This window comes from Etheostoma spectabile, chromosome 4 (genome assembly GCF_008692095.1).
Source record: "Etheostoma spectabile isolate EspeVRDwgs_2016 chromosome 4, UIUC_Espe_1.0, whole genome shotgun sequence".
In the NCBI taxonomy this organism is placed as follows: Eukaryota; Metazoa; Chordata; class Actinopteri; order Perciformes; family Percidae; genus Etheostoma; species Etheostoma spectabile.
In genome coordinates, this window is record NC_045736.1 from 20,063,831 (window position 1) to 20,080,910 (window position 17,080).

The 17,080-nt window shown below is 38.6% G+C and overlaps 2 protein-coding genes across 6 annotated transcripts; both read left to right on the forward strand.

Moving 5' to 3' along the window:
• Positions 1-2,442: 2,442 nt before the first annotated feature.
• Positions 2,443-6,394, forward strand: irf6 (interferon regulatory factor 6). Of its 2 annotated transcripts, none has more exons than XM_032513034.1 (8): positions 2,443-2,712; positions 3,030-3,208; positions 3,584-3,779; positions 3,874-3,972; positions 4,100-4,351; positions 5,012-5,404; positions 5,524-5,642; positions 5,989-6,394. In XM_032513034.1, exons 2-8 carry the CDS (start codon positions 3,035-3,037, stop codon positions 6,217-6,219), a joined length of 1,464 nt encoding a protein of 487 aa, XP_032368925.1. In that variant the 5' UTR covers positions 2,443-2,712; positions 3,030-3,034; the 3' UTR covers positions 6,220-6,394. The 2 variants fall into 2 exon arrangements, with proteins under 2 accessions (XP_032368925.1, XP_032368926.1); XM_032513035.1 differs by having other exon boundaries at positions 3,034-3,208.
• A 3,092-nt stretch (positions 6,395-9,486) lies between these two features.
• On the forward strand, positions 9,487-16,807 carry eps8l3a (EPS8 signaling adaptor L3a). 4 transcript variants are annotated; one of them, XM_032513031.1, is made up of 20 exons: positions 9,487-9,668; positions 10,049-10,225; positions 10,343-10,416; positions 10,511-10,575; positions 10,664-10,822; positions 11,201-11,350; positions 11,554-11,618; positions 11,697-11,824; positions 11,919-12,115; positions 12,943-13,048; positions 13,201-13,274; positions 13,373-13,447; positions 13,850-13,995; positions 14,490-14,634; positions 14,781-14,827; positions 14,911-15,007; positions 15,147-15,254; positions 15,457-15,542; positions 16,235-16,367; positions 16,467-16,807. In XM_032513031.1, exons 2-20 carry the CDS (start codon positions 10,152-10,154, stop codon positions 16,476-16,478), a joined length of 1,941 nt encoding a protein of 646 aa, XP_032368922.1. In that variant the 5' UTR covers positions 9,487-9,668; positions 10,049-10,151; the 3' UTR covers positions 16,479-16,807. The 4 variants fall into 4 exon arrangements, with proteins under 4 accessions (XP_032368922.1, XP_032368923.1, XP_032368920.1 ...); XM_032513032.1 differs by having other exon boundaries at positions 9,489-9,668; positions 10,147-10,225; XM_032513029.1 differs by having other exon boundaries at positions 9,511-9,668; positions 10,138-10,225.
• Positions 16,808-17,080: the final 273 nt, after the last annotated feature.

Here is a 17,080-nt window from a genome sequence, read left to right on the forward strand (position 1 = left end):
CAAAAATATAAAGTCAAAGATATAAAGTGTAGGTAGTGCAGAGAAAAAAGAGAGGGGCGGGGGGTGCTGGCGCACAGTCCTGAGTCCGTTGAGCAACTGTATACATGTATAAATTAGCTTTGAATACACATTGTGTAAGCATAGATATGTGTTGAACTGTATGAGCAAAGATACTGGTTCAATTTTTAGATTTATAGAGCATGGGTTTTTCCTTCAGTCTCTTTATTAGATTCTTTATGCTAATACAAATCTAATTAAGACGGACAAAGTCTCTTAGAGAGGGGGCTTATCCCACCAACACCGCTTAGCTAACTGACGTACCACCCTCTTTTTACATACATGTGAAATAGGAGCAGGTGTATGCTCACTAAATGGGAATGAATCTCCGTCCATATAGTTTCTAATAAAAGTTTTTTCAGACAAATGGATGTGGATTAATCTCTGGGTCATTGTCAAAGTACAGAACAATTGTTCTGTTTTTCCTCACATATTAATGAGCCAGCAAAGACTTTCCGTCTACCTCCAATATTACATTAAAAATGTTGCATAAAGTTGCATTCAATGAAAGGACACATACTTTGTACTTTATAAATCTGTGTGCAGCTGCATCCTCTGTTGGACTCCAGATGAAATGACACACAGTTTGATTTCTGTACATATGTACTGTAAAATTCAGAGACCCATTAACTTCCTTACTTAGTAGTGTTACGTAGTGTTTTATATACTGTACATAAACCCACCTGAGGTTTTGCTTTTTCTGAGCCATTACAGAGAGGTATTTTTATAAAGCCTTTTGACAATTTCAATGAATTGGATGTGGTGTATTTTAGAAAAAACAGCTACCTTAAAGTACTTTCATCAATATCATGTTCCCCTTGTTCTTTAATCAGCCACTGGTCTGAATCCTTTACCATTTCAATGATTATTTCAGGGTTTCAGGGTGCATTTGCAATTATTTCTCATAAGTTTCCCTTTACATTGACCACTGAAAACAAAGAAACGACTAGCTAGAAAAGCTATGAACTGTTAAAGTTTTGAACAACTCTGACAAGCTTTAAAACATATTGTTGTTCTTGAGTTGTAGATTTCACAATGTTAAATTTCTGTTGGGACCCATTGGGCGGATTCTGACCCTGGCATACTTCATTCTCTCAAGGAAAAATTGCTTTTATTATATGATTGTTGATTATTCTGTAAGTGCTATGTTTGTGCTGGGATCTGTTTTTATTATTATTATTATCATTATTATTTCTTCTGTAAATGTCTATATTATGTCCATGGTAAATTGAGTTTTTGGTTGGTATATTATTTGTTGTATGTTTATTGTTATTGGCCCCCCCTCCAAAAAGCTTGAAGTAGCTTGTTTGGGGTTCCCAATATCACGCGGCTTGTGATCATTGTACCTCATGAAATTGTGTTTAAATATACAATGAGGACGTGTGAAATAAACAAAACGAATTCTTTTTGATGCTACAGGTACTACTACGACCTCCTTGGACCCAAAACAACACAACACACCCAGCCCCTATAGGCTCAGCCAACCATCATCCCAGAATGCAAAAAAAAATTGCATCACACACACGGCAACAGGCTCATTATGGATAATGTGCCGAAACCAGATGTGCCAGAATTTCACAGCTGGATGTCAAGCACACGCTCTCAAAGTTCTAAGTAGTTTCAGGGAGTGGCTTGTTATTGTCGGGCTGTTTAGCTACAATTAGCCTAGTGACAGGATCATCAACCATCCACTTTTCTTGAGCCACTTCATAGTGAATGTGCTGTTCTTTTCTATGGAAACTCCCACTTTGCCTGAGGGGTGCAGGATGAGTCATAGGCCTAAATATTGTCTTCTACAGTGTAGGCCAATTTATGAATAGCCTATGCTAGACCAGTTATATTACATCCTTAAGACAAACAGTAGGCTAGTTGTTTTCTTCTACTCTTCAAAGCCAATAAAATTAAAGCCTAAATAGCCGGGTAGTACTAAATTAGAAAATAATAATAATTAGCAATCGTATTAAACATCACTGGAAGAAAATAATACAAAAGAGGATTGGGTGATTGGGATGATTCAGTAATAGGCCTACTAACGTAATGTAATTCCCTGGAGAAAAAATAGTTCCCAAAATATCTCTAGACTACACACTTGCATTAGAACTTCGACGGAAAACAACCATGCAGCATTTAAATTTGGCAAATGCTGTCGACATTAATAAAATATGAATATTGCCATAACTGTCTTGTGTGAAATAAAATGATTCAGATTTCGCCTTACTAAAGCATTTAAGCTATTTTTATGAGATCGGGATCATTGTATGTATTTGACTAATTATTCTTTATATCTCTGTGTCAGAAGTTGAGGTTGGCTTACAGTGAGTGAAATGCTCAGATGGAGAAAAAAAATAAAGTGTCTCGTCCACGTGTTCAATGAACTATCCCCTCAGCTGCTCAGAAAAGGTGTGTTCGGCATGACGTCACGCCTGTACCTGAGTTTCGGTGAGGAGAGAGGAAGGGCCAGGACGCGGCGAACAATACTCCGAAATAAATTGTTGTTATTCTCACCCACCTTCGTCCAAGTGATTAGCGGTGAACTTTTCCTTAGAGCGAATCTGTAGGCGTTTGGGCATTTACAGAGGAAACCCGTCTTTATCTCCAGCTGCTGGCTAGCAGGCAGGCGAGGGCAGACCTCTCCGACTTCCTGGTTCGCCACAGGTATGCTGTGTCTCGTTCTTGAGTATCGTGTTTGGTCGTTTTGTTTAGTTGAGTTTAAGGATACAGTAGCTTAATTGTCACATTGAACTATATGGTGTCCTATCAAACAATATCTGATTAAAGAATCAGCTGCAGTAGCCTAATGTGACAGAAATGTGAATAAGATAAAGGTAAACGGGACGTGCAGGATTCCCGTGAACGCGGCATCGTTGTTTGGCACTGAGAAATAAATATCAAAGCTCGCTGGCAGTTGGGGAAATGAGATAACCATAGGCCGTACAGTGGACCGACCGGTTTGTCTTGTCTTTTCTTATCAGTCAGGATGTCGGTCACCCCTCGACGTGTCCGTCTGAAGCCCTGGCTGGTCGCTCAGGTGGACAGCGGGCGGTACCCGGGTCTGGTGTGGATTGACCGTGAGGCCATGCGCTTCACGATCCCATGGAAACACGCTACACGACACACACCCCAGCACGAGGACGAGGACACCATATTTAAGGTTAACATTCTTAACCTACACTTGATGTAATTGGGTGCTCGCATTGGTTTAGTCCAAACGTTTACATTCCATATTTAAGTTAGGCTAGTTCAGACCGGTTAAATAAGATTTTTTTTAACTCAAGCTTTTTGCATATATATCGCTGGAGCAACATCTGTTTTGGCAACACAGTTACATAAGGCCTCTCTGCTGTCCCTGGCTTCCAGGATTAGGAAAGCCATGTGGGCACAGGGCATTTAGAAAGCGTATGTGCTCACATTGGGTCTGTTTTTGTGTTAAGGTAGAAGACAGTGATGTTAGGACACCTTGCTAAAAAAAGAAGACAAAACAGGGCTGCTATATTGATACCCCTGCTCTGTTTAAATGTTCCTGCAGGCGTGGGCTGTGGAGACCGGGAAGTTCCAAGAGGGAGTTGATGAACCTGATCCTGCAAAGTGGAAAGCTCAGCTTAGATGTGCCCTGAACAAAAGTCGAGAATTTAACCTGGTCTATGATGGCACCAAAGAGGTCCCCATGAATCCTTTGAAGATATATGATGTCTGTGAAATCCCACAGCCCCTCAGCAACCAAGGTAAATAAGAGCTGGTCGAATACGACAGATTTTATTCATCATTGACTACAAATGTTCCTCCATTTCACTTAATTTTGTAATACTTGACCCACAGGCTCCTCAGACGCTGGTTCATGGACTCCGCATGAGGAAGATGGTGGTGAGGAAGATATTCCAGATACACCAGAGTCTCTCCCTCCATACCCATCCAATGGTAAATGACTTCTCCTCATACATTAGCATGCATGGTATTCTTTATTTTCTGGTAGTACATCAAAAAGCAAAGCAATTCAGTTTTATTGCTGTTAACAGTGAATTTATTCTTTTATTTCCTCATTTAGGCACCAGTCCCTCCCCTCAAATTATGTGGTCTCCCATGACCCCAGAGTCCTCCATGCAGCCTTCTAGTTGTCCCCCTTCTAATGGGGTCTGGCCCAAAGAGGAGCGTGTTAAAATCTGGCCTAAAGAGGAGCCTGTGGATGTGGAGATGCACCCCACACCTCCTGCTCCTCTGCCTGATCACTCAATGCAGCCCCCTCCTCTACCTGACGCCATGTTTGCCTCTCCAGAAATGTGGATCAGTTCCCTCCCGAGTAAGTATAGGCATCTTCTATTGTTGAAATCTAGTGATCGTAACACATCATTAAGGTGACGGAAAGGAGGAATATTTTTTTCCTGTTTCCCAGGGTGCAGTTGGTCGATTCAGATAGATTAGGGGCACAGGCTGATGAGGTGTGGGCACACCTGTTGTAGCTTTGGGGATAGCTACTATAGCTCGACCCAGTCGTAATACGAATGGATATTGTAATTTTTATTAATCAGATGTTGAGGACTATTTTTAGCTGTGATTTGGTGAGTAGCCCTATTTCCAGCAGCAGGACGGTGTATGTGGGATTGACTCCAAATAAACTACAGTGGCCGTGTTTATCGGAAAAAAAGAAGGAATATGTCAGCCAGTGAAACAATGTGGCACATTGATGTTTTTAATGGTTTTTGGACAGTGGAGGTCTATCACAGTAAAAAAAAAAGGCCACAACCAGTACTTGTTAGATGGATCAATTCCTTTGTTGACCGTAAGAAAATAGTCATATTTTAATGAAAGTTGACCTACACTTAATATTTCCAAATTTTGAGGGCACTTCAGGTACTGGGGGAGAAGTTCATGTTTTTTTGGGTGAATTGTCCTTCTTTAAATTGATCATAACGTCATCAAAAATGGTTTTAACATGCGCCTACATTTGTCTCTGACCCAGTGACGGACCTGGAGGTACAGTTCCTGTACAGAGGGAAGGAGATGTGTCCCACCGCGAACGTCAGTAACCCGCAGGGCTGCAGGCTGTTCTACGGAGACCTCGGCCCCATGGTCAACCAAGAGGAGCTGTTTGGGCCGGTGAACCTGGAACAGCTGCGCTTTCCCACCACAGAGCACATTACCAACGACAAGCAAAGGATTTTCACTAACCGCCTGCTGGACGTGATGGACAGAGGCCTAATCCTGGAGGTCAGTGGTCACGATATCTATGCAGTGCGTCTCTGCCAGTGCAAGGTGTACTGGTCGGGTCCTTGTGCTCCAAATCCAACTGCTCCAAATCTTATAGAGCGCCAGAGGAAGGTCAAACTCTTTTGCTTGGAGTCTTTTCTCAGTGGTAAGTAGATTTCTCACTTTTAATGGGACAAATAACTTGATTTATTTAATGTATGGTCTTTGCAGCTCTTAAATACATATGAATTGTAATACTAATAAATCTGTTTGTATGGTGTGCAGGAGTGATAACCCACCAGCGCAACCAGACATCAACCCCTCCTCACTTTGAAATCAACCTGTGTTTTGGAGAGGAGTGGCCTGATGGGAGGCCCAAAGAGAGGAAACTTATCATGGTTCAGGTGAGAACTGTTTTGTAACAAGAAGAAATTCGAATAGTTTATTAGAATAATTTACTGAATAGGAATATTATTGCGATATTTCATTGTTTGAATTCTTTTCCATGACTTTTTCTAAAGAGACAAGCAGAATCTTGTTCAACATCTAACTTGTGATCTTAACATATTGAAAGAAAATAGAGCACTAATGTACTTGACTGCACTCTTTTTTTTTTTTTTTTTTTACAACCACCAGCTCAAATTCTCTTCATACTGGGACGCACTTCACTGTTGCTGTGAACTGCCAGGACTTGCAAAGGCTGTACTTAGATTCTTCGACTGTGAAATCATACTGTCCTATGTCCTGCAGATTGTTCCAGTGGTGGCCCGTATGATAAGCGAGATGTTTTCTGGAGACAACACGCGATCCTTCGACAGCGGCAGTGTTCGCCTGCAGATCTCAATCCCAGATATTAAAGACAACATAGTGACCCACCTAAAGCAGCTGTACTGCCTGCTACAGACCCACCAGGGCCAGGACGGCTGGGCGTTACCTCCCAGCTCAGGCCTGAACATCGTCCAGGCTCTGCAGGCACAGTGAAGCAGCCCGCACTGTGAACTGAACATATATCACTTTATGTTTTTACACTGCTATTGAGTTACCTGCTGTTAGCAAAGAAGTACTTATGTGTAATCGTATTTAGAAGTGTGCACACCATACTGTAGGATTCCTATTCTCTTCTCTAGCAATGTGCCGTGACAATGCGGGTTCTGTATATAGTGCTTTCACTGTGCCGTAACCGTAGACGGATTTGGTGGCTGCATGAGCCAAAATCCTGCTTGCTGAAAGGGAACATTTACCGTAGTTAATGAGTTACAGAAATCCTCCTGTGCTTTATTTATCCAAAATGGGTTAGTGATTACCAAACTTCCATGGATTCAAGAAACTGCGCAGAATACCTTTTTAGCTTTTGACCTCCATATCAAATGTTTTGATGTTGGATAAACGCTAGGCCATTAACAATTTAAGTATGGATGGTTTTCTTCCGTTCATTTATGACTAAACAGTCCATGTGTTCTCTGCTGTTTGAGATCCATGCCAGCACATGTAATTAGGTGTTTCAATTGTTTATAACAAAAAGTCTTTCCTATTGACAGAAGTGTTTTCTGGTTACATGGCCGACTGTTTTGTCTTCAGTTATTTTATGTTTCCAACTATATTGGCAGATATTTTTGTATTCATATCTTTGATTTTAAGCCATTTATTATATTAAGGCAGCCATTTAACTAAACAACATTCAGCCATATTGATCTTCTTTTTTTATTTTTTATTATAGATGCCACTGCACTTTGGGGTACTGAATAATGTCTCAAGTCAAGCTGAATACATCCTGTAATTGTATGTTTATTTTATCAATAAAAAAATGTCAAAATAACTAGAGGAAAACCACTTAACTGTTGACAGATACAGTAAACTTGTTTTTGGGCGGAAAATGTCATATATATTTGCTTTGTACAATGCATTGTTAAACAAACATTGTTTGTTTTTACTGCTCCAGATGATTGCAAGTTAATCATTGCTGAACTCCAGTAGTTTAGTTTAACAGCAGCAAATCTGGGATGAGTACAACATGTATGCCCCTCCCACCCTCATGTTGGGACAGCTGGGGGCTGATTTAGGGATATCAGTGTATTGTTTAGAATGCCAAGAAATGGTTTGAGAACCCTTAGAATTGATGTATTTTTGCATATTTTAATCATAAAATGTTTTCAGATTTTCTTCAGAGTTACAATAATGGACAAGCGACATCTGCCAGAAGGATTATATGTTTTGGTGTATTCATACAGTTATTTGCTGGAACATTTAAAGTTAGGTTAGAAAAGGAAAGTGAAGCCTTGGTTTTAGTAACTAATCAGACCTTATTTTACAGCAGTGCAAGTATCAGATGACTGACAGCTACCCTTAAACTTAAAAAACATTTTAGAATGTATAAGTGCATTGTAATAGTCATAGTAATGGTTGTTCAGATCCAGAGCAGCAAAATGACTACAGATCATGGCGATTCCTATTTCATGCTTACGTCAAGGGTGATGTCATAACATTTAGTTTTATATCTCCGAAGTGTAGGTTGTTAGTGTAGATAAATACAATAACAGGCATTTAGGTTGCCAATTTGAGACGTACAATGCAGCAATTTATTTTAAGGAAGAACCGTGCTTTCCCCATGGTGCTCTTCTTAAAGCACCAAAGCCCTCCAACCTTTTTCTTATTGCTTAAACATCAATCGGGATCTCTGTAACTTGGAGATATTTAGATTTGCAATATTGCTTAATCTATTCTCTGAAAGCACGTGAACAAGTGATGGTTCACATCAGCTTGTTAAGAGATGAGTGTCAGTTTTTTTCTGTTTTGTACAGAACAAGGCACAACTAATCACTATCTACAATTTCAACAATTATTTGAGTGTTATTGGTTTATTTATCTAATATAGAGACTTTGATGAAAATTAGACCACATTTTTGGGATTAATTATACAATTTCTTTTGTGATCCAATTATTTATATTTAAAACAAACAAGGTTTGTGCAATCCAGGTGGAGTATAGAAGACCAAATAATAAATATATGTGATATTTATGATTACAAAATTATAGTAAATTGGTTTTATGTGGCACACTTTAAATTACTAATGTGTGTTTAATTTTTTTTCATGAATTTATTACTAGAAAATAATGAAAGGTTTTTTAATAGTGTTCATGTGATGTGACCCAGTGACTCAAATTAAACACCAACATCTCAAAACATTTAAATACGACGATACATAGGTTACTTGTGTTAGTTCTCTCTTTTGTATAATTATCACGTTATGAGATCTTTTGGGCCAAATATGATCATGGTGTTTACCGTGTGTTCATTACATAACTAAGGATGTGTTTTGGTTAATGTTTGGCAGTGTGACATTAAAACCAAGGGCTTGTGGTTTAGTTGTGGAGCCAGCCTGCAAACTGGACTGACACAGTACTGACAGAGAAGTGCTACAACTTGACAACACCAATAACTTTTCCTAACTGCCATTTCTTTAGTAATGAAGGGGGAATTAGAAAAGAGACACACGCATTTAAAACTGGATGTTGAATAATAAGATGAACTTGGCTTTGGAAATTTTCTTTTAAAGGTCCCATGGCATGAAAGTGTCACTTTATGAGTTTTTCTTAACATTGATATGAGTTCCCCCAGCCTGCCGATGGTCCCCCAGTGACTCGAAATGGGGATAGGTGTAGACCGAGCCCTGAGTTTCCTGCTCTGCCTTTCAGAAAATGAAAGTTCAGATGGGCCAATCTGGAATCTTGCTCCTTATGAGGTCATAAGGTAAGGTTACCTCCCCTTTCTCTGCTTTGCCCGCCCAGAGAATTCGGCCCACCCATGAGAGAGAGACATCATGGCTTTCAAACGAGCAAAGTGGCAGTTGGACAAGGTGTTGGAGGTGGGAGAAAGGAGAAATATGGCAAAGCTATCAACCCTGAGGGAGAACCTGTCATAGCCCATTTACTGTTTTACTTTACTTTCAAATTTTTTTGTTTACTGTTTATACATTTATTATTATATCTTGCTTTTTAATGATGTTTTTGCACCACCCCTTTTGCTGCTGTAACACTGCAAATTTTCCGCTGTGGGACTGATAAAGGATTATCTTTTCTTAATATTATCAATTCCACAACATTGCATTGTAAGATGAAAGTAATGACAAAATGCTGATAGGGCACACAAGTGTATTTATAGACCTGGCGACCTTTAAGCTTTTCGAGGGTAATTTCCTCCGTATCTGGTGACTTTTGCTCAGACAGGATGCCACACTTAAGAACTTACAACCTCAACTGAGTCGACTTAGAGTATCCCACAGCTCGTTTTGCTACTGACAGTGGACTTTGTCCTTCTCCTTTATGAGGAAGTCTTGGTTGTATGCTGTTGACTGAGTACGGGATTAAAATATGAGTTGTGTTTGTACTAAAGGGTAAATACTACAACAAACTTTATCTACCAGACATCAAAGGTAAGTACTTTATTAATCTGCACAATAAACTGGATAGGTCTTTGTTATTTGTGTGAATGATCTGTAGTGAATGGTTGCTGTGTGTTTGCATTTTATTCATGACAGTTGACAACAAAATCTACATCTCCAGAATCTTCCTTTCATTTACATTGAAAAAAGAACAGATCTAAATAGAACAGATAGCTAATTGTTGTTTCCTTTGGACTGTTGTGACTATAACAAGTTGATTATTATCAACACCCATTTAATAATTTATGCTAATATGATATTTGTAAAAGTTGTATTTTTCATAACTCAACAAAACACAAGATTTTATGCTTCAGTCAGCTTTAAATGTACACTGATGGCACGCCAAATGTCTTAAAAGAAATTATTTATAGCTTTATTTCAGATGCCGGTTGCTGACACAGCTTTACCACTGGCATTACACATTTATGGTGTGTAATTCATGTCATATATTATACGGCTGGTGTGTTAGGTTCGATGCTGAAGATGTTCAGGAGAAACAGTTCCTTTGGCAACGACACCAGCAGCTACACAGGATCGATCCAGTCAAAGTATGGATTTAACTAAATGTTATGTAGTTGATTGATTAATTGATTGATTGTTTCATTCATTCATCTATTCATCAACAGTTGATCAAATTTGTAAATTGCTTGTATTTGTTGTGACAGTGGTTACTCCACTATGGATGATGTATCGTCACAGGTGTCAAGTCTGTCAAAACCCAGTGCAAAGTCAATTTACTGTAAGTCAACATTGGTGTACTCGACATAATCAGTGGTCACACCTGTTCAGTTCAATTTCATGAATAATACAGAGCTCTGGTTCTTGATCAACAGTGCAAAGGATGGAGTATGCCGCATCAATAAACAAGATGATGGACAAATTCCAGTACAGAGTGGAGGTATCCTACGTAACATTATCCACACAAATCGGACCCTTTCTGAATCATGCAATGTTTAATGTTGTGGGTTAATGTGCCTCCGCTGTAGCACTTGTTCACCTGTGACCTGAACGGGAAGGAGTTGAGAAGCGTAGCGGACTGTGTGGAGCGGCTTAAGCTGCTGGACGGGATGGGTCGTGTGTGGGGTCAGAACATGTTGCTGGAGGTGCGCGGTGCCAAGCTGCTGCTCACAGACATTGAAACCAAGGTAAGCAGCATGTGAGACCTACAGACAGGTGACAAATGGAAATGGTAATCTTTCTTCCAAGATGACAATGACCCCGCACAGGGTATGAGTCACTGAATGATTAGATTAGCACGAAAATAGGTGTGAGTCATGTGTTACGGATGTCACAGTCACCAGATCTCAACTCAATTGATCACCACAATCATTAAAGCACTGTGTTGGAGACAGTCAATCTATATGATTACAATCTATAATTTTTTTTTTTTTGTGGTCCCCACACAGATGATAATAATCTTGAACTTGAAGATACTTTATTTCACTTTTTCCTTTAATTTAAATGTACAGTATGTGCATAGGTCTATAATATGGTTTATGTGCATACAAACTTGTGTTTCTCAGGAGGAGCTGGAGTCCATGGCTTTCAGTGACATCCTGGAACTAAAGGCTGTGCTGGACACTGGAGTTTTTAAATCCCTGCTCACAGTGTCAGTCCAGCCCGGGGAAAAACACACCACCACTGTCTTCATGTTTCAGTGTGAGGATGTCAGGGTGAGGACAAACCAATGGAAATGGTTTTCTTTCTGCCGATTCACTTGGTTGAAAACATAATAGTATGGTGTATCACACCCCATACTATGTGTGTTTCACCATGTTCTTCTCCTTCAGGGAACAGAAGTTATAGTCATAACATTGTGTTATTGTGACTTTAAAGTGAAGCAAATGAGTGTTTTCATGTTTTTTGTTGTTCATAGGCTGACTATGTTCAACGGGATCTCGCCGGAGCATTGTCCCGCAGCAGAAATGATTCAAGCATCAGGTAAGAACCTAAAGTCAGTGAAAACAATTACGTGAAATTAGATTTTATTCCTAAAACCGTCTCTCACCCATTTTGAAGCAACAATGCAGGACTAATGGCGGGTCATCAGAGAATGAAAAACCTTTGTAATGCTGCAAAATCTTCTGAACCTAAAGAGCAGAAGCCTGCAGTTGACCCAGTACCCCAATGGATGGCTCCTGACTATGGTGAGTCTGAGACAGGAGATGTACAACTGCTACATGGATTATTAATTATAAAGTCAAAATCAATACAAACCTTCTGTCTCCTTTGTGCACATAGAGGAGGAACTAGTTGTACCTCGGGAGGAGGAGGAGGAGGAGGACGAGGACGATGACAAAGACAAGGAGGACGAGGACGAGGACGAGGAGGAGGAGGCCCCACCTCCCAGACAGGAGGTACCATCCCCGCAGCCCTCCACCACCAAAGAAGAACCCGTGTCTCCTCCACGCCAATACACAGACCTGGACAGGAACGTAGTGAGTGTATATTTGATACACTGTCACCCCTTTCTAAAAACCATCATTGATAAATTGTCAATGCATTAGTTAATAGCTATTTAACAATTAAAGGATGATTTATGATGTTTAGCCTACTAATTAATAATGTATGACATGACTAATAATCATTTTTTATTTGAATTTTAATTTGTGTTATTTTATCATTAGTGTAATATAACATAATTAGTTAAAAAATCTAGATGGATAGTTCACACTCAATCAATGGTTATTATAAAGTTGTAACTAATGCTTATAAAAGGTTAGCTAATAATTAATAAGTGATTCATCAAACAGTAATTTGGCCTCGTTATTTTTGGGTGATCTATGAGATGATCTAGAGATGATAATTTGATTATTTTTGCACTGGTAATACCTTGCAATATGTTTATAGATGCTTAACAAAGTATTTATTAACCATTAACAACATATTATAATCATCAGGAGCAAATTTAAATGTTTATGTTTATTGGCATTTTAGGATTTCTTAAAGGTTTATCATTAACAAATACTTAATCTGATACATACAATGTCTTGGTGTGTGCAACAATAAACTTTTAAAATAAAATCAGTTATAGCATTACTAACAGTTAGTAAACATTATCAATTATCATATCATTGTTTAACAGTAGAATAACTATTAACTTCAATTTAATTAAATATTTTCCATTTATTTGTGATGGTTATATTATAACCTGTGACATGTTTTGTTTTTAGCCTATTTTTAACATGTTTAGTAACATTATTGCTGAATGTGTAAATTATCTTTCTTTCTTTGTTTCTTTCTTTTTTTTTTTCTTTCTTTCCAGGACATCTTGAATCATATCGTGAGCGACATAGAAATCTTCATGGGAAAAGTAGCTGCAGTAGTAGCTAAAAATGTGAAGAAAAAGAAGAAAAAGAAAAAAGGAAAAGGTAATTTCATGCAGAAAATGAAGGCAAATACATGTAGACTGGATCTAAATCACAGTACATAGTTTATACAGGAATATTCTGTGTGAAAATGTGATTTCATAACGAAAATCATCAGTTGTGAGTCTTCATTATGTGTTTATGTTGATATTTAGTCATGGACGGTATGCCACCTGCAGCAGAGTTTGAAGTGTGTCTTCATAAAATCAAATGTGGTTTCAACGTTGTGGTATGTCCTTAATCACATTTCCATATCATCCTCGTGGGTGGTGTCCTTCCTGTTTGTGGTGTACAGCATGTGTAACAGACATTTGTTTCCTTTGACAGGCGGCGCTCAATGGAATGATTAATAATCCCAGCGCTCCTGAATTTGTTCAGTCCTTATTCTCCACATTAGCATTCGTAAGTATCACTTAAATTTGAATAACCTTTAATAGTTGTAATATTGAGTAACATGAACACATATCATATATGACTTTTAGAATTTAAAAGTCTTCTTTAAAAGAATGTATTACCATTTTTTGTTATAGCTCAGGCTTTAACATAACAGTATGACCTACACCCTTTGGGTTGAATAAGTGTCGCTTAATTTATATATTTTTAATTTTTGTTCATGAAATTTCTCTTTGTATTTGATGCATTTTATGTGATATCTATATTTTAAAATGTTGGATCCTTTTATCCAATTAATATGTCATTTTAATATGTTGTATGTTAATTTTATTGTCTCATCAACTCTTTCTGGGAGCCCTAATCCAGTGTGCGGGCACCACTGCACAACTGAGTTATGTTTTTCGACACCAGGTGGTGTCTTACTGCCCTGAGGATCTGCCCCAGACCATTGTGGCGCCGCTGCTGACGCCTCAGTGTATCCGCCTCCTGAGTGAAGAGGCCTCCGCAGAACAGGACCAGCTGTGGCAATCTCTGGGAGACGCCTGGAACATCCCTAGGTGAGACACTGGACAGCGTTGGACCTACCAAGCTGTTGCTTTCTTTTTATCTGCATGAGACCAAAATCTAAGCATCTACTTAGGAAAAACGTTGGTACAGTTACTCACTTAAGTACAGTTTACAGTACTTGTCCTTTATTTAAGTATTTCCTTTTATGCTGACTCTTTGGAGGACAGCCACTGGACTGAACTACCTAACTGCATATAAGGTAGTTCAAAATGGCTTCACCTGCTATAATTTACTCGTGCCAATCTTCTTTACAGAATGACTACTTTTACTTAAGATACTATTATTATTTGGCAGATAGTACTATGCATATTTACCTAACTAGGATTTTAAATGCCAGACTTGTTCTGTAATTATTGTAACATTGTTGCATTGATACCTTTACTTCCTCAACAAGTGGACTACGCCTTTCAGTTTGGTTCAGTAAAATATGTCAGAATTATGTGTGTCTGTCTGATAAGTGTTATGATTTTGACAATACTACTAGTACCAAATGGCCAGAAGATGATGAGGACATCCCAACATACACTCTGGAGTTCCTTGATGGCTGGCAGCCCCCTGAGGTGACTGCAGTACCTGAACCCAGTGAACCTATAAGAAGACAGGCACCTCAACAACCTGCACCCAGCCAGGTAAACCTTCTCATCAAACATTCAGTATGACACCAGCACAGGTAGACAGGTAGTTAGGAGAGAAGAGGGAGAAAGAAGTAAAAAAAAATAAAAAATAAAAAATAAAAAAAACCAACATAACAAGACCATGTATTTTTTGTGTGTAGGCTTCAGCCAAGTGGACACCACCACCTCACCCTCCACAAAAAACACGGTAGGCACAAGCACATAAAGTAGAATTTAATGTCATGTGAATGTCACAGATTTACATTTTTGATGCCCTTTTGTGTTTTTCAGCTCAGGTGTGTCAAAACCACGTTACATACAGGTTATGAATGACTTCATCTCAAGAAACCACAGAGAGCTCACCGTCAGAAAAGGAGAAATAGTTGAGGTGAGTATGAGTGACCTGAACCAACTACTCTTTATGTTCTATTTGATTGGCATTAGTAACAGAAAAGTTGGACAAAGAGAAAATCACATGCCCACAATTCTCTAAGACCCTGGCTAGTCTTTGCTTTGTCCTTCCACAGCTGCTGGACATGTCAAAACAGTGGTGGAAAGTGAGGAACAGCGGAGGGGAGGAAGGCTTTGTACCTAATAATGTTCTGGAGGCTCATGTCGACAAGCAACCTATTGAAGTGGGTACCACTAACACAACACAGGTCATGTTAAACTCTGTATTATTGGGAGCCTCAACAGTTGACTGGTGTTTAATTATGCATCACATCTTAGTGATTTTGACCCTTTGGCTGACATTTACCTGAGTAAATGGGTGTGCAAATAAGACCAGATTGATTACAAAATGTGAAATTACAGTGCTTTATTATGACTTTTTCTCAGCATACTGGAGGTTCTCCTGTCCTCACGAAGAAGTCCAAGCCTGCAGAAGTGAAAGCATGGCTTGAAGACAAGGGCTTTAGTAAGATGTAAGTACATACAGTCATTACATTTAGTATTTAATTGACATAGACAATAAAGCTAGATTTGATGAATTGATTTGACTTGATAAAACCTACTCAAATCTAACACGTTGTCTCTTACCACAAGTATATTCTAGATTGTGATTGTTAAAGATTTATGTACAGTACACGCATCACTAAATTCAGATGTAAATTTACAGCTCAATTTACAAACAAAAATTATCAATCAGCTGTTTCAACAGGAAAAAGTTTTGTTTCTCCTCACTGCTTTGGGTGAAAAGGCATTCAGAGGACAAAACAAGATTGTAACAAATGTAATACTTTCTGGCTACTTTTAAAAAGCTCTTTCATTATTTTTTCGTGTGAAAATCTGAATAGTGAAAGTGCATATTTGCACTTTGTGGCCACAGTGGAATACTTTGAGCTGCATTTTGTGAAATGTAGGATCTAGTGTTTTTAGAGCTTGACCTTTATTAGGAACCAAAAGTTAGGACTCATCTCTTTGAGTTTTTCAGTTGATTACACAATTTTGTAGTGCAATGCTAAATACCATTTGTTTTTCAAATAAACTCCCATGGTAACTTGAAATACGTGTACTCAACCGACACACATTAAAGTTTGGTTAGGGGACACTTATTCTGTTAGAATGAACCCCAGGATTGAGTAACGACAGATCAATTATCGCTTATCTCTTGCAGCACTGTACGCTGCCTGGCCGTGCTGAGCGGCTCTATGTTGCTGGGGATGACCAGAGACGAACTGAAGACAATGTGTCCAGAGGAAGGGGGACGAGTCTTCTTCCAGTTACAAGCGGTCAAGTCTGCCATTGCTGTAAGTGACTTACCACAGTGCAGCTTAATTTCTCTCCACCTATGAATGCTGGCATAAACACAGACACCTCTCTGACCGTTTTGTGTTTCTACACTGTAGGTCGCCATTTAAAATGAGACCAACAAGAGAACATCATAGAGGAGTGAGAATACAAAATCACCAAATGGACCAAATACTGTAAGCGATTCGATAACATAAAGTAATAAGTGAGATTAACTTTACAGCTTGTTAAGTATATTATCCTCTGAAACCTTATAACAAATAAAATGTCATTTTGAAATGTGTATTAGTAGAGTTGTCTGGTATCATTCAAAAACTGTTATCAAATCAGTTGACATTTAAAAGTTGTTGGTCTTAATTATGTAACACAAAATGGGATGAGAAAAAGCCTAATCTATGTGGTCACTATGTAACATGTAAATAAAAGTTAACTGACACAACACAAAGTATTGAATGAATAAACATGCTTTATTTCATTGTTCAGACAGCATCAGAAGCATTTGTTAAACACTGGCAATCCATTTCAGACAATAATATGGCTACAGATCAAATGAGGACATAAAATGAGGAAATAAAATTAAAATTCCATGTCAAAAAGGGACGACTGTGTAAAAACAAAGATAAAATGTTAGCTGAACACAAAATATCTTGAGTGTGAGCATCAGAATACCTGGAATTAATGCACAGTAAAATACATGTGAACTAATTTATAA

What these genes read in the sequence shown, in the direction of transcription:
- irf6 (XM_032513034.1), top strand. Translation starts at nt 3,035, where the DNA reads ATGTCGGTCACCCCTCGACGTGTCCGTCTGAAGCCCTGGCTGGTCGCT. An exon ending in CCCTCCATACCCATCCAATG is followed by an intron (nt 3,973 to 4,099) that starts GTAAATGACTTC and finishes TTCCTCATTTAG; the next exon opens with GCACCAGTCCCTCCCCTCAA. An exon ending in GGAAACTTATCATGGTTCAG is followed by an intron (nt 5,643 to 5,988) that starts GTGAGAACTGTT and finishes TATGTCCTGCAG; the next exon opens with ATTGTTCCAGTGGTGGCCCG.
- eps8l3a (XM_032513031.1), top strand. Translation starts at nt 10,152, where the DNA reads ATGCTGAAGATGTTCAGGAGAAACAGTTCCTTTGGCAACGACACCAGC. An exon ending in AATTCCAGTACAGAGTGGAG is followed by an intron (nt 10,576 to 10,663) that starts GTATCCTACGTA and finishes CCTCCGCTGTAG; the next exon opens with CACTTGTTCACCTGTGACCT. An exon ending in GAAAAGGAGAAATAGTTGAG is followed by an intron (nt 15,008 to 15,146) that starts GTGAGTATGAGT and finishes GTCCTTCCACAG; the next exon opens with CTGCTGGACATGTCAAAACA.